The sequence below is a fragment of the Echinops telfairi genome, unplaced genomic scaffold (genome assembly GCF_000313985.2).
Source record: "Echinops telfairi isolate 266 unplaced genomic scaffold, ASM31398v2 ScPeMD7_60;HRSCAF=208, whole genome shotgun sequence".
NCBI classification, from domain to species: Eukaryota; Metazoa; Chordata; class Mammalia; order Afrosoricida; family Tenrecidae; genus Echinops; species Echinops telfairi.
Window position 1 is genome coordinate 23,990,550 of NW_022103958.1, and position 15,602 is coordinate 24,006,151.

Sequence of the window (15,602 nt, forward strand, 5' to 3'; positions counted from 1 at the left end):
CTCCCCCCAACTATCATGATCCCAATTCTGCCTTACAAATCCGGCTGGACCGGAGGATGTAGGAACTGGAAACCCAGGGAATCCAGGACAGATGAACCCCTCAGGGCGAGTGGTGAGAGTGGCGATACCTGGAAAGGGAGAACCGATTACAGGGATCTACATACAACTTCCTCCCTGGGGGACAGACAGCGGAGAAGTGGATGAAGGGCGACATCGGATGGTGTAAGATATGACAAAATAATAATAGTTTATAAATTATCAAGGGTTCATGGGGGAGGGGAGCTGAGACCAAGGGCTCAAGTAGAAAGCAAATGTTTTGAGAATGATGATGGCAACAATTGTACAAATGTGCTTGACACAATGGATGGATGGATGGATTGTGATAAGAATTGTTCGAGGCCCCAATAAAATGATTTGAAAAAGAACATGGAGGTGAGAAATCAAGAGTGTCTCAGTAAGTATAGGCAGGAAGTCTACTGCTCGAAGGCCAGCGGCTCAAAACCACCAGCTGCTCAGCTGGGGAAAGATGAGGCTTTCCGTTCCAGTTCTACCCTGTCCTACAGACCCTCGATGATTCCGAATCAACTTGATGGCAGGGTTGCTTTTTAATTCTGTAATGTAGACTCTTCTTGAATAAGGGATATCTTTTAAAGTTACATAGATTTAATATAAATAATATATTTAAATGTAAATATAATAAACAACTTATATATTTATTTGATATAATGATATTATATTCTTAGATATAATGAAATATTTTACACACTAAATGTATATTAATAATTCATAAACATCTAAATAATATATTCAATACAATTAAGATCCATCTAATATATTTAACAATAGATATTAACATATAATAGCTATATATTGCATATATATAATAGCTATAATATAGAAATTACTTATCTCTCTCTATAAACTATTTTAACCACCAAAACAAACCCAAACCTTCGAGCTGATTCCAACCCTGAGCAACTCCGTAGGCCACGGTGGCACTGCCACATCGGGTGCCGAGGAGACCGTCTTTTAGGAAGCCGAGTGTCACATCTTTTTCCCACAGAGTGGCTAGTGGGTTTGAACCACGTACATTTAGATCAGCAGCCAAATGCTTTAACCGCTCCACAACCAGGTCTCTTCTTTTAACTGCCATTTCTAGCAAACAGCTCCCAATAAATGTTGGTGAGTAAAATACAGAATTAATGATTGTTACCTGATTTTTACATATTTCCAACCACAAGATACCCTATGACACAAATACTGTTTGAGTTTAAAATTTAATGGGGATTAAGTCAAAGGTGAGAGTGCTGTATTTTAGCCAAATTGACCAGATTCAACATTTGACCCTGCTCAGTGTTTCCAGCTCGAGCTAACCTGTGGAAAAATTTCACATAAACTCCAGCTGCGATACACTGGCCCCACCCCCACCCGAACAGTGCTAATTCCTTCACCACTGTTCATTTGCTGGTGAGGGCAACAACCTTTTAGGTTAGAGGCATATAAGCAGTTTTATATCTGGGAGTCATCAGGAAATGTTTGATACTTTAAAGAACCGGTTAAAAGTTAAACAGGTTAATGTGACATTTCAAAGGGATTTTGAAATTCAATAGCATTCTCTAGCAGCTGATGTTTATTCTTTGGTTGTAAGGCAAATGTTGAATTTCTTCAAAGGAACAATGGTAGATTCTAGAATAACTAGATAGGTTCAACATTCATTATAGGTTTTCTTTTTCTATTTTTCTTCTCTCTGACCCCTTCCCTGCCTATGGAAAAAATATATATGTCTGGAATTAATAGGAAATGAGAAAAACATCTGGCTGGCTTTTAAATATGGTTTACTTCATGATCAAAGGGGTTAGTATGTGAAAACAATAAGTTTAGTGATTTAGAAGAAATAAGTATGGTGCCATTCAAAACCAAGAAGTAGAATCATAAAGAATACATGCCAATCCGGGAAGGGAACATAGTCTCACTTCCTTACCAAGCAAATTAGCACTGTACAAGAAGGTAAACCGCTTGTCCCCACCGAGGGGAAAGTTCGGAGTTGGCTAGTCCCTTTCAAGTGTTTGTTATGAATTATGGTTGGGTGGACTAACATCAAAGATATGTCAAATATACTGAAATAACTGAGTAGCATGTTTTTCACACTCCCTACTGGATTCTTTTCACAACCCTTGATAACCACTAATCAACTTTTGTCTATTGTAGATATTTCACAAAAACTAGAAGACAATTTCTGACCTTTTCGTCTGGCTCATTTCACTTAGTATAATGTTTCATGGTGGCATGTATAGGAACTTCATTTCTCTTTGTAGCTGAGCAATATTGCCTGAATTATGATGTGTTCCTTTCTGATAACTCCATTACAAATCAGTCCTGATGTAGGTTGAATACTTCTCTCCCCTACTCATTTTCAGTATCACTGCCTTTTACCTTAGTATTTTTATAAATCTGATCTTTATCCTTATGGATTAACATGAGAATGATAACACCAGCATATTACACATTACATTATTGTATGTAGTACCTCTAATTAACAATAAGACACACAGTGTAAGTCCTAAGTGCTACGTGAAAACAAAACAAAAATCAACAATAGTAGTAAATATGGCTCCTCATAATTCAAATCCATCATAAATCAGGGACAACCTGTCCTCATCTGTACGTACGTTATCAAAATGAAATCAAACTCATTCCCATCACGTCGATGCCAACTCACACTGACTGTGGCGACCCCACAGGGCAGAGTGGAACCGTCCCTATGGGTTTCCGAGACCCTCGTAGAAAGCCTTGGCTTTCTCTTGCAGAGTCACTAGTGCTTTTGAACTGCTGACCTTGTGGTTAGCACTTCGACACATAACCGCTATGTCACCAGGGCTCCTTTGTTTGCATACACTGTGCTTTTTTTATCCATTCATCTATTGATGGACACTTTTTGGTTGTGTCCATGTTTTATCTAATGAGAATAATGCTGCAAGGAATACTGGTGTCTATGTGTCTATTTAAGTTCCATTTTCAATTCTTGTGGATGTATATCTATCTAGGAGTAAAATTTCTAGGTCATGTGGTAATTCAGCATCAAAATGATTCCACCATTTTACCCTTGTCCATTCCCCTCAGCAATGAACAGCGATCACAATTTCCCCACATCCTTAATCACGTTACTCTCCTGACAATAGCCTTCCTAGTTCATGTGGAGTCGTTCTCACTGTTCATATAGTTAATTTTTCCCCTAATGACTGCTGGCATTGAGCATTTTCACTTGTGCTATTTGCAATTCATACATCTTTGGAGAAATACCAAGTTCTATGCCCATCTTTTAATTGAGCAGTTAGTCTTTTTGTTGTTGAGGTATAGATTAAAAATGTATATTCTAAATATTATCAGTTTATCTGATATATGGTCACCAAATATTTTTTTAATTCTTTAGGCAGAAAACATCTCTATTCTGCTGCCCTTTCACTTTCTTAATTTTGATGGTCAAAATGTTCTAATTTTGATGAAGTCAATTTGATCTATTTTGTCTTCGCTGCTTTTATGCTTTCAATGCCATATTAAAGAATCCATTTCCTAAAACTAGGCCCCAAAGTTTCATTCCTATATTTTTTCTAATTGTTAATGGTTTCAGTTCATATATTTGGTTCATTGGGACATTTTAAATTTAATATTTGTATAGATGACTAAATTTTGGGATCAAGTTTTTGTGTCACTTATTAACACTAAAAAAGACTTTATTGTGTTTAAGGTGAAAGTTTACACAGCCAATCAGTTTCATATTTAATAACTAGTATATACTTTGTGCTGTGATGATGTTGGTTATTACGAGAATGATTTTTAAAAGAAATGGCATGTTTCCGTTTTTCAATTGGCTCCTTGTTTTAGAAATGAGGAAATTCGTGTACTTATAATTCTCCATACCCCTGCCCCTTTAATGTCATAATTTTGGTGAGATCTGTCAATTTTACATTTTCAAGGCTTATATTTCTTTTTATTCTGTTCTGTAACTATAATTTCCATGTTTTAATACAAATTTAGTTCTACATTTATATGCATCTCAAGCTTATACTACCTTTGCTAAACTGCTCCCTTTGCTTTGTTTTTCACATAATTCTTTACTGGCTTTCATCAGTCGTTTTCTTCTCCTCACTCCTCCCCTTTTACAATGATTTATGTGAGCTACATTCCTGGAAAAGGTCTGTAGCCTTTCAAGTCAAAGCCGGCATTCTTGTTTTTTACTTCGGTTTCCAGCTGGTTCTACTATGTTCTTCCTAGAAAGTTTTAGGGCTTCTAGAATCATAAGCTTGATGTCTGTCATCAATTTTGGAAAACTTTCAGCCATTCTTTCCCCAACTAAAGTGTGTTCCTGTATTCCCCCACCGCACTCTGCATTTTATTCTCCCTTCATTCCCTCTGGGATTCCAAGTACATATGTAACTACTCTGTCTCTCTTTTTTCAATTTTGATTTTCTTTTGTCTGTCCGTTTCCTTTTGGATATTTTCTCTGATATTTTCAGATCATTATTTATCTTGGCTGTGTAAAGGAAACAAAAATCCTCACAACTGGATCTCAGAAGACATCATGATAAATAGAGAATAGATAGAAGTTGAAATGGATTTCATTTTACTTGGATCTAAAATCAGTGTTCATAGAAGCAGTATCAAGTGATCCAATGACATGCTGCACTGGACGAATCTGCTGCACAAAACCTGTTTTCAGTACTAAAGATAAAGATGTCACTTTGAGAACTGTAATGCCCCTGATCCACACCATGGCATTTTTAACGGCCTCCTATGCATCTTAAAGCTGCATAATGAGTAGGACCTGGTGGAAATCTAACAGGTAAGAGTTCTTCAGGAAAGGATGCTTCTTGTTAGGCGCCATCAAAGCCCATCCAATGACCGTTTGTATGTACGCCAAAGGAAAGAGTGCTGATCTGCATCGTTCTCACATTTCCTAAGTAGGAATATGCGAAAAGAATTGATGCATTTGAGTTATAGTGTTCGTGAGGAATATCGAAAATACCATGAATTTCCAGAAAAACACATTGCTCTTGACATAAGTGCAATCCGGATGCTCCTGGAGGGTGTGTGGGAGACCAGTACCTGGAAAAGGCTATCATGTTTGGTAATGTAGAGCAGTGAAAAAGAAAACTTTCAAGGAGATGGATTGACACGGTGGCTGCAACCATGGGCATAAACCAAAAAAATGTGAGAATGATGCAGATCAGGCACTGTTTCCTGGTCTGCATACAAACGTTCATTGGATGGGCTTTGATGGCCCCTAACAAGAAGCATCCTTTCCTGAAGAACTCTTAACTGTTAGATTTCCACCATATCTAAGCAGCCACTTTAGCATATTTGAGAGACTCAAAATTGTGTTCCTTTCGAATGTTCTTTGAGTTTTGGATAGAAAAAGAAATATGAAGGGGCAAGAGAAAGGCTATGGGGTGGATAGGGTAGTTTCCCAACATAATTCTCATACAACATTCCTGGCTACCCGCACAGAATGAACAGGTGCAGTGTCAAGCTGGAGAAAAATTTCTGAGTGCAAGTTTGCTGATTTTGCCTTACAATTTTCTTTAAAATTTCTTCCTAATTATCTCCCTGGATGTTTTGTGCACTTGAAGAATATTTATCAAGGTTTCTCATTTGAATCGCCAGAATTAAACACCTTAACTCTCTGAGCTAACTTCTCCGCCCTGAGCTTCACAGGTCTAGAAAATCCCAACAGAAAGCACTATTTTGATTGAGACTGTGCATGCGTGTGTGTGTGTGTGTGTGTGTGTATGAAGCTAGCAAGATTAAGACAAATGTATTCTTGAGAGAACTTGTCTGCAAACACTCCCCGATCACGCAAGCACATCTCAGCACGGTTGGTTTGGAATAAACCCGGGAATGTATAAACTAGAATCCTTAGAGCAATATTATTTTCACTTGTTGTTTTAAGGTGCCATCGAGTCCGTTCCGACTCACAGCAACCCTTATGAACAACAGAAGGAAAGACTGCCTGGTCCTGTGCCAGCCCCACCATTGTGCCTTTGCTTCAGCCCATTGTCGCAGCCACCGTGTCAATGCCTCTCTCCTCGAGGGCCTTCCTCTTTGTCATTGCCCCTCTCCTTAACCTAGTGGGATGTCCTTCTTCAGAGACCCGCGTCTCCTGATAACATGTCCCAAGATGAAGCCTCACAAGCCTTCCCTTTAAGGGACACTCTGCTTATGCTTCCTCCAAGACAGATTTCTTCGTCCTGTTGGCTGTCCATGGTACTTCCAATATTCTCCTCCAGCACCACAATTCAGATGCATCAACGCTTCTTCAGATTTCTTGACTCAGTGTCCATCTTTCACATGCACAGCGTGCGATGGAAAATACCATGGCTTGGGTCAGGCACAGTTAAGTCCTTTTTGAGCTTACTTCCAGTCTGGAAATATCTGGTCTGCATTTTTTCCACTCTTTGTAGCTTAGCAACATTATCATATCTTATGTACTCCATGGATAATATGGAGTGAGTTCACAGCATGGCCTTCACTAAATGCACATCCTAAGACAACACATACTCTGTGGGTAACTCCATATGGGAGTTGAAAACCTCATCTTTTCCCCTAGAAGAGGTTGGGGATTTTGAATTGCTGACCTTTTGGTTAGCAGTCTAACACATACCCACTAAGCAACCAGGTTTCCTTTTGAAAGGGTGCACCAACATTACCAAATGCTGCAATGGGAAAGTAAGTCAAGCTGGAGATTAACTTATTGAATCTGGCATTGAAGAGGTCTCTAGGGGCTCTTAAAAATTTTTTTTTGTAGAGTAATACTCTACAAAATAATAGTATAATTGGATGAGTGAGGTAGTGGCCAAGTACAGACTTCAAGAAATCAGGATATGAAAGAAAATAGAAAGTTGGATAGTATTTTGGGAAAAACCATGAAAAGATTTAGTCATTGAGTGCCATTTTAGCATGGACACATTTTAGTGTGTATGTACACAAAAGATAAGATACTAGAAGGTAAGAGGTTAAAAACAAGAGGCTTTCGTAAAATTGCTGAAACTAAAGTCTGGAAATTTTAAGAAGAAAAGAAACAAGGTTAAGCTTTCCACGGTCACACCCCAAACCAAAAGCAAACCTACTACCATCAAGTTGATTCCAATTCAGAGCGACCCTACAGGACAGAGTGGAACTGCCCCTTTGGCTTCCTGAAGCTGTACATCTTTATGAGAGCAGGCACACTCACCTCTCTCCCAGAGCGGCAGATGGGCTTCCGAACACGTAACCAAAACACCTCCATGATCCCACACGGAGGCACGCAGGAGAGCAAAATAGAGGAAGCAAAAGAGACTTACAAATGCAGAGATACAGTGAGGGCGTGAAAACTGGAGGCATCTAGGTCCAATAATCCCTATTTTTGTGCTGCTGTAAAAGGGAAAATCACCTGTTCATTCTAAGCGTGAACTCTACCTATCCTTCACAAGTGATTTTGCTTTAATACCTGTTTCATACACATTTTATTGATCCTTGGCTTCTCAAGGGAGTGCTGAAGTGGGGAACTTTTCTGCAATCCTCTAGCAATCACCCACCTAATAACGCACAGATTACTTGTTCCTTCAAAATGTGTGGTAGAGAATCTTCCTATAAGGACTACTTACATGGCTACTTACTAATATAGAAGTGTAGGAGGACGAATACTCTATCCAGCCTACATGAGTGTCATATAACCTCAGCAACTGGTTCCTTTTCCCCAATCTTGTTTCTTACAAATAGAAACTTCACAAGAGCAATTATCGTGTTTTATATGCCCTGTCAAGGTACAGCAAATATAGGAGGTGTTAAATAAATACTAAATAGGAGTGAAATCCCCAAATAATATAACCAACTAAAACCCAATCCATCTCCCAAGGAATATACATCTTTAATCACAGTGTTGAGAAGTGCAAGTTGTATTTTGGCAAATTCCTTCTAGCAAAATAATAGCTCTATGCTCTTTTTTCTTTTATATTTACTGTGTTCCCAGAATTGTGCTAAATATTTTACATGCAAATCTTATTTCATCCATACAAGTTTCATTTAATTGAGATATATTTATTGGGTATATCCTATTTGATTTACAGAAACCTGATCATATAGGTAGTGATGCCATCCCCATTTTAAAGTGAAGTAAATGAGGATTCAAGAGATTAGGCAATCTTTCTTCGTCCATATATTCATTTCCTATATGCAGAGCTGGGATTCAAACTCATGGTTTTTTTTCTAATGCCAAAGCCAGAGGTGTTATTTGCAATGTTATACAGCATCCTTTTCATTTTAGACTCTGTACAAATTGGATGGCAATACTTTTCCTTGTGGAAGTAAAAGGAACCATATCATTCATACTATTGGATTGCTTGCCAATGTAAATCATCACCTTTGAGAAACCAGTCAAGTATTACAGGCCTGAGCATAAAGATGGGTTTTAACAGACAGAATAAAAAATGAACCGTGTCCTTTCATTCAATCTCAGCTCTGTATTCTAGTGTCTAGGCAGTCAGAGAATTAATAAAGCAACCACTGATTCTAGAAAATCTGTTCAGTATTTGCGTAACTACCACTTATCTATCAGCTACACTCTACTGTGGTGACTTGTGAGTTATCATGCTAGACACTACACCAATGGTGTTTCAAATAGGAGCAAGTCAACTATGGTAGAGTGGTTACAGCAGAGCTTCCACACTAAAACTAGGAAGCCTAATTAACTACTGCTGAAAATTAACCAATTAACACCTTAGGGATCACAGGAAAATATTGTCTGACATAGTGCTGGGGGATGCCTCTCTTAGGTTAGAAAGCACACAAAATACACACAGGTCACTGTAGACTTGAACATATCAATGATTGTGAAGATGATGCGGTCCCAGGCAATGTTTTGTCTTGCTGATTGTATAGTGGGTGATACTGACCCCTCCAGGGCACTGGAACAATCCCGAGGGGCTGCAAAAGCAGATACCTACACTTTATCCTGGATTATGGGCTATGGTACAAAGTTAATTGCCAGGGGGCACTGAGTAATTTATTTATTTTTTCTTCTGAAAAGGAGATCATAGGTCCAATAAGTTAGGGAATTTTGATTTAAAGTAAAGGACTACCTAAGGAGATGTAACATTAACAAAGAGACAACCTCTTATTTTGTCCATCAGAGCACTAAATTTCATTCCTTTTTAATTATACAGTAATTTATGTAAATTATGTGAGAGGGGAGTAAGAGAGATGGCCAAGAATATCGGTGAGGAATTTTAAGTTACATGTAATTGACAGTCAATAAAGAGTGCTCACCATTGTATTTTACATAGCCAGTTCTATTGGATTATCTTTTAATGATTTTGAAAATTTTTGTAAATAGACTTTTAAAAATAATGTACATTTAAACTTTCTTCTTAGCATCCTGCAGGTCACCATCCATGCTACCAAATATTAGCTGGAAATATTAGATATAAAGAGATGACATTTGAGAAAACAAATATAAAGGAAGCTTCACTTATTAAAAAACAGCTTCTTTAGAATACGATGCAGATTTTTACAACTCATGCTTCATTCAACATAAAACATGGTATTATGGTTCTCAGAAAAATATCTCTCTGATCAGGGTTTCACTCACTAAATTTATACTTACTATTTCATAGAATTCCTTTTATATATTAATGCTTATTCCTTTTCATTATAGTTCTGTTTGCACACAAATAACACCTATTAAACTTTATTAGAAAACAGTAGCATCAAAATAAATATTGCCAATTTTTCAACTAGAAGCACATTTTTTGCTAATTTTAATTAATTACAACCAGGTAAGGCTTAGTTTGTGATAGTACATGGGAGAATATTTCTTTTTCCAACAGGAAACAATGTCACTTCATTGGCTTAAGAAATTCACATACCAATATGAACAGAGAAAGGGAAGGGGCAAGATTATAAACAAAGTAGACTCCAGTAGAAAGAAAATGTTTTGGAAATGTTGAGGGCAACATATGTACAAGTGTGCTTAGTACAACTGAATGATGGATTGTTACACATTTGAAAGAGCCCCCCCAATAAAATGATTAATAATTAAAAAAAGAAGAGTGCCTTCCTATTTCCAAATGGTAAACCTCTACTGTACGTTGTTGAATGAATATACACATATAATTTTACCAAGTGAAAGGGATGATACACATTTTCTGTTAGTTCATGCATTCAATGTTCCTTTATGAACTGTCTTATTCTTTTTTGGATCAGAGATTTCAAATGAAATTAAAGTGGTTATTTTTAAAATCTGCACGTTATTACCTCTCCTTCCTAAGTTTTCTGAGACAATTATCTGTGAAGGCTGTACTATTTCCTTTGTAATAGATTAAAAAACACTATATACATTGTACTGAAAATTTTATTTGACATAACAATCTGAACCATGAACTTTATCTCTAGAATGCATTTTAAGAATATTTGAGAAATTTTAAGTTTTATAGTCCACTTTTTCAAAAACTAATTATAATTATTCTTAATTGATTTAAATTCCAACCCATAATGATGATTATTTGAAGCATAAAAAGTCTGTTGAAATTTGAATATCTAAATAAAGAATGTAGGGCATGCCGATAGAATTATACTATCACTCTCTTTGACAGTTTGCTTTTGCATGTTTAGATATCTAAAATACAACATAGTTCTGTTTTGTTTCTTTCAAAATTCCTTGTTCAGAGAAAGGGCAGCATTTCAATAGTAAAATGTAATACTATTATAAAGGCAATGTGGCAGTTCTTCAATGATGGTTCGTTTTATTTACCTGGTCATGTTACTATTTCCTCGCTCCTCTTTTGAAGAACAAACCAAATATTGCAATGTCAAGTCATTCCCATATCTTGTATAGTAAGCTTTTCAGTAACATCACATAAAAAGATTTTAAAAAATTGTTAGGAAAATCTTTTGTAATCAAATTATAATTTGCATAATTTAATAGCAGCTCTGAGTTTGGCCGAGCGCCCTCTGGGGTTGTCCTGTACGTCCTTATCTTCGGGAATGAGCACCTTCTTGTGTATCAACTCCCACATCAAAGGATCCCTCGTAGAGACACGTTCCTCACTTTTCTGAGCTGAATCCAGTCTTGATATTCGTGACACTTTCTGCCTAACACTCAGGTTAAACCTTTCTGTCATGTTGATCCCAAGCAAGAATCGTTTGACAATTCGATCCTCCAGGGAATGGAAGGAGAGAGCAACCAGGCGACCACCAGGCCTCAAACATTTTTGAGCTGTCTTGAGTCCTGTGTAGAGTTCATTGAGCTCATTGTTCACAAATATGCGCAAAGCTTGGAAAGTCTTGGTAGCAATATGTGTAGACCGCTGGAGCAAGTCTCTCCGTGCATAAGTAGCAGAGGTAGGAAATGCACCTAGGAAGAGATTTGAAAAAGAAAATACATTCATAAGAAGAAGACGCTAACAGCATTTTCCATTTGAAGCCTACTGATTTATGTTGTCTGTGCAATAAAAAAACAAAACAAAACGGTTTAAACAGTATTTTCCATTTGAAGCCTACTAATTTATGTTATCTGTGCATTAAAAAAAAACAACAAAAAAAAATTTTTGGTAAAGTGTGGCCTTTCATCCATATTTACCACTCCTTTTTCAAAACTCTTTACGAGGCTTTAACAATATGTGTCGGGGGGTGGGGGGATGGAAGAGGGTGTTAACAAGCACAGGGACAAGGGAACAACAAGTGATCCAAAATCAATGTCAAGGAGGGTGCAGGAGGCCTTACAGGGCTGGATCAAGGGCAATGTAACCAAGAGGAATGCCTAAAACCCAAATGAAGGCAGAACATGATAGTGGGACAAGAGGAAAGTACAAAGAAATAGAGGAAAGAACTAGGAGGCAAAGGGTAGTCATAGAGAGGTAAATACAGGCATATAAAGATGTAAATATATTTATATATGATGAGGGGGAAATAGATCTATGTACATATATTTATAGGTCGAGTGTTAAGAAAACAGATGGACAGTGGTTCCTTGCACAAGTACTCCCCCAACACAAGAACACTTTGTTCTAACAATTCGGCAGTCTGAGATGCTCACCTGCCTGGCATGATCGCTGAAGACAATGGGTGCACAAGAAAATGTGGTGAAGAAAGCAGATGATGCTTGGCTATCAAAAGATATAACACCTGAAGTTACTGAAGACAATGGGTGCACAAGCAAGTGTGGTGAAGAAAGCTGATGGCGCCCAGCTACCAAAAGATATAGCACCTGAAGCCTTAAAGACCTGAATATAAACAAGCAGCCATCTAGCTGAGAGAAAACAAAACCCACACGGAAGAAGCACACCAGCCTGCCCCTACTCGATCACTGAGGACAAAGTGGGTGCATTAGCAAAAGTGGTGAAGAAAGCAGATGGTGCTCGGCTATCAAATGATACAGCATCTGAGGTCTTAAAGGCTTGAAGACAAAAAGGTGGCCATCTCGCTAAGAAACAACAAAGCAAACAAAAGAAGCACACCAGCCTACCCCGACACGAATGCTGAAGACAAAGCGGGTACATAACCAAATGCGGTGAAGAAAGCTGATGGTGCCAAGCTGTCAAATTACACACAATCTGGGCTCCCACATGCTGGAAGATAAACAAGGGGACATCTAACTGAGAAATAACAAAGCCCACATGGAAGAAGCACACCAGCCTGTAAGATGACAAGGCAGTGAAGGGGTCGGGTATCGGGCATCAAAGACCAAAAAAAAAACCCCAAAAACATAACATTGTGAATGAGGGGGAGTGCAGAGTGGGGACCCTGGGCCAATCCGGAGGAAATTGGACATCCCCTTGCAGAAGGGCTGTCGGGAGGAGAGGAGCAAATCAGAGTGCAGCGTAGTAACGATGAAACATGCAATTTTCCTCCAGTTCTTAAATGCTTCCTCCTCCCCACTATCATGATCCCAATTCTACCTTACATATCCAGCTGGACTGGAGTATGTACACTGGCACAGACAGGACCTGGAAATACAGTGAACCCAGGACAGATGAATCCCCCAGGACCAGTGGAGAGAGTGGCGATAGCGGGAGGGTGGCAGGAAGGTAAGGGAGAAAGGGGGAACAGATAACAGGTCTACATATGGCCTCCTCCCTGGGGGACAAACAGCAGAGAAGTGGGTGAGGGAGACGTTGGATGGGGTAAGATATGATAAAATAATAATAATTTATAAATTATCAAGGGTTCATGGGGGAGGGGAGACCGGGGAGGGAGGGGGACCAAGGGCTCAAGTGGAAAGTGGGTGTTGTGAGAATGATGAAGTCAACATATGTACTAATGTGCTGAACACAAATGATGCATGTACGGATTGTGATGAGTTGTATGAGCCCCTAATAAAATAATTATTTAATTAAAAAATGTGCCAAAAATATCTTTAGTTATGTACAATGGTACTTAGAGTTGAACAAGAAGAGGAGAAAGGAAAATAGGTCCTCCAAGAGGCAATAACATTGTTCTTCAAATAGAAAAGTTCCAAGATATTTTCAAATAAATAAACAGAGAAATCTTTGCTGATAAGTCTAGGCCAGTAGTAATGGAATGGAAAAAGAAATTCACCCTATGAAACTTGGATGTAGAAAAGAATAGCAAGTACGAGACGGACAAACCGGATCACGAACCAAACCAGTTGCTTCTGAGCCGATATACACTCATGGCAAGCCTGAGGGGCCCCGTGCCTTGCAGAGTTTTGAAGACTGTTACCTTGAATAATTAGATAGGCCTTTATTAAGGAGTCCTGGGGCCACTGCTGGGTAAGCAAGCATCAATTACTAATCCAGAGGTTTGTATTTCAAGCCCCTCAACCGCTTCGAGGGAGAAAATTAAGACTATCTGCTCCTGTAAAGATTTACAACCTCAGAAGCCCTGTAGTTGCTATGAGTTACAATCCACTGCATGGCAGTTTGATATTGGATTCTATCCTGAATTGCCTCTGGGTGGCTTTGAACTGCCAACCTTTCAGTTAGTAGTCAAATGCTTAACCATTTAACATGTATATTTAATTATACTTCTACATAAATATACTTACATGATAGATAATACAAAAATATATTTTTGTATATAATTATTACTTATTTATGAAATAAGAGATTTTATGAAATAAGAGAAAAACAGAAAGCTTAACACATCCTGGATGTTATTGTTATTTAACCTCTTTTTTAGTTTAGTGAAACTGGTGAATGTTAAAAAACAAAATAATATCTAAAATCACCATAGAAATTTTAATATAAAACCAATATTCGTCCATTTGATATGATAAAATTAGACAGGCACTTCTGTTTCTCAGCTAAAATGGTAGTAAGATTGTCATAGTTTATAATTTATTCAGCCTACTGGCTGTGAAATTATGAGATTCCTCTGCAAGATCAGCAGTTCAAATCCATCAGTTGCTCAGGGAAGAAAGATGAGGCTTTTGCTCTCATAATGGTTTACAGTGCTGGAAACCCCAAGAGGCAATCTTACTTTATCTTTCAGGGTCTCAATTGCAATGAGTTTTCTTTTTTGTTGAGTTTTATCTCAAAGTATGCACACAATGTGAAACTTTACTAATACTTTTACCACATGGTTTCAAATAACATACTTTATATTCACATCGAAATAAACACACACTATACATGAATATGCAGTTGACATATTAATATCCCTACAATTAGGTAAGCTGTTCCTTATAGGTTCTAATCAGGTCTTTCTAATGTCCTACAGTCATGGGGAAGAATGTGAGCTTTCATTAATATTTAGGACTAGATTATTCTTAATATAATAGGATAACTTTATTCCACGAATGCCTCTCATGAAGATTTTCTTCTGGGTTCTCTTGGAATTCAATGGGTTATTGGGGAGGAAAAAAAAACAAACACCCTTTCAGGTTTGGTCCTGTCAACTGCTGAAACCTTGTCTTTAGGAACGAGGAGATGAGATAGAACTGTTTCGTGGAGCTTTTCGGGGGCTGCTTTGGTAATCAATGACACAGGTTTTCCCCTATTGTAAACCAAGGAGAAGCCTCCTGGTAAAGCCATGAGCATCAGGATAGAACTTGCTCTGCAGGGTTTTCAATCAATGCTTTTCAGTAGTAGATTACCAGGCCTTTCTTCCCTTATTAAAGGTTGCTTCCATTTCCTTCATATGGCACTTCCTGTACATAATTTATAAGAAGGCTGAAAATGCAGATTATGTGAAATTAGTTTATAAGGAAACACAATAATATAAAACAGTGTTATGTAATGAAAATTGACATATGCTATGAAAACAAAACCTCAATTGGCAATGATAAAGAGGAAACAAAGGACAAGAAAACAAATCCTTTAATGAAGGATTATGCAACATTCTTTGAATTAGAAAGTTTACAGACAATAGGCTAAGGCCACAACCATGAGTTTCCTTGTGAAGATTACTGACCAGTGGCAGCGTTCTCTTAGGTATGTACAGACCAGGTAGAACATCTGCCTACAAGTCATCAGAAAAAAGAGATTCGATCACTCTCCCATATTCGGAGTGGACCCACGCACCGGACTCTGAATTAGGTGGGACATAGGGAGAAGCAGTGGGGCTTGGTCTCTGCCCTTGAGGGGTGCAGTCTTTTTTTTCTCCTCCCT

The 15,602-nt window shown here is 38.0% G+C and overlaps 1 protein-coding gene across 4 annotated transcripts in view; it reads right to left on the minus strand.

Moving 5' to 3' along the window:
- Positions 1-15,602, minus strand: part of METTL15 (methyltransferase like 15) — a 303,907-nt gene that overhangs the window by 14,758 nt on the left and 273,547 nt on the right. For 3 of the 4 annotated variants that reach the window (XM_045291069.1, XM_045291070.1, XM_045291068.1), the window contains one exon: positions 10,367-11,386. The exons of the other annotated variant lie outside the window; for it this stretch is intronic. In XM_045291069.1, the coding sequence (XP_045147004.1) occupies positions 10,935-11,386 (452 nt within the window). In that variant the 3' untranslated portion in view covers positions 10,367-10,934. Of the gene's footprint in view, positions 1-10,366; positions 11,387-15,602 lie in introns of those variants that run through there. 4 annotated transcript variants of the gene reach the window in all.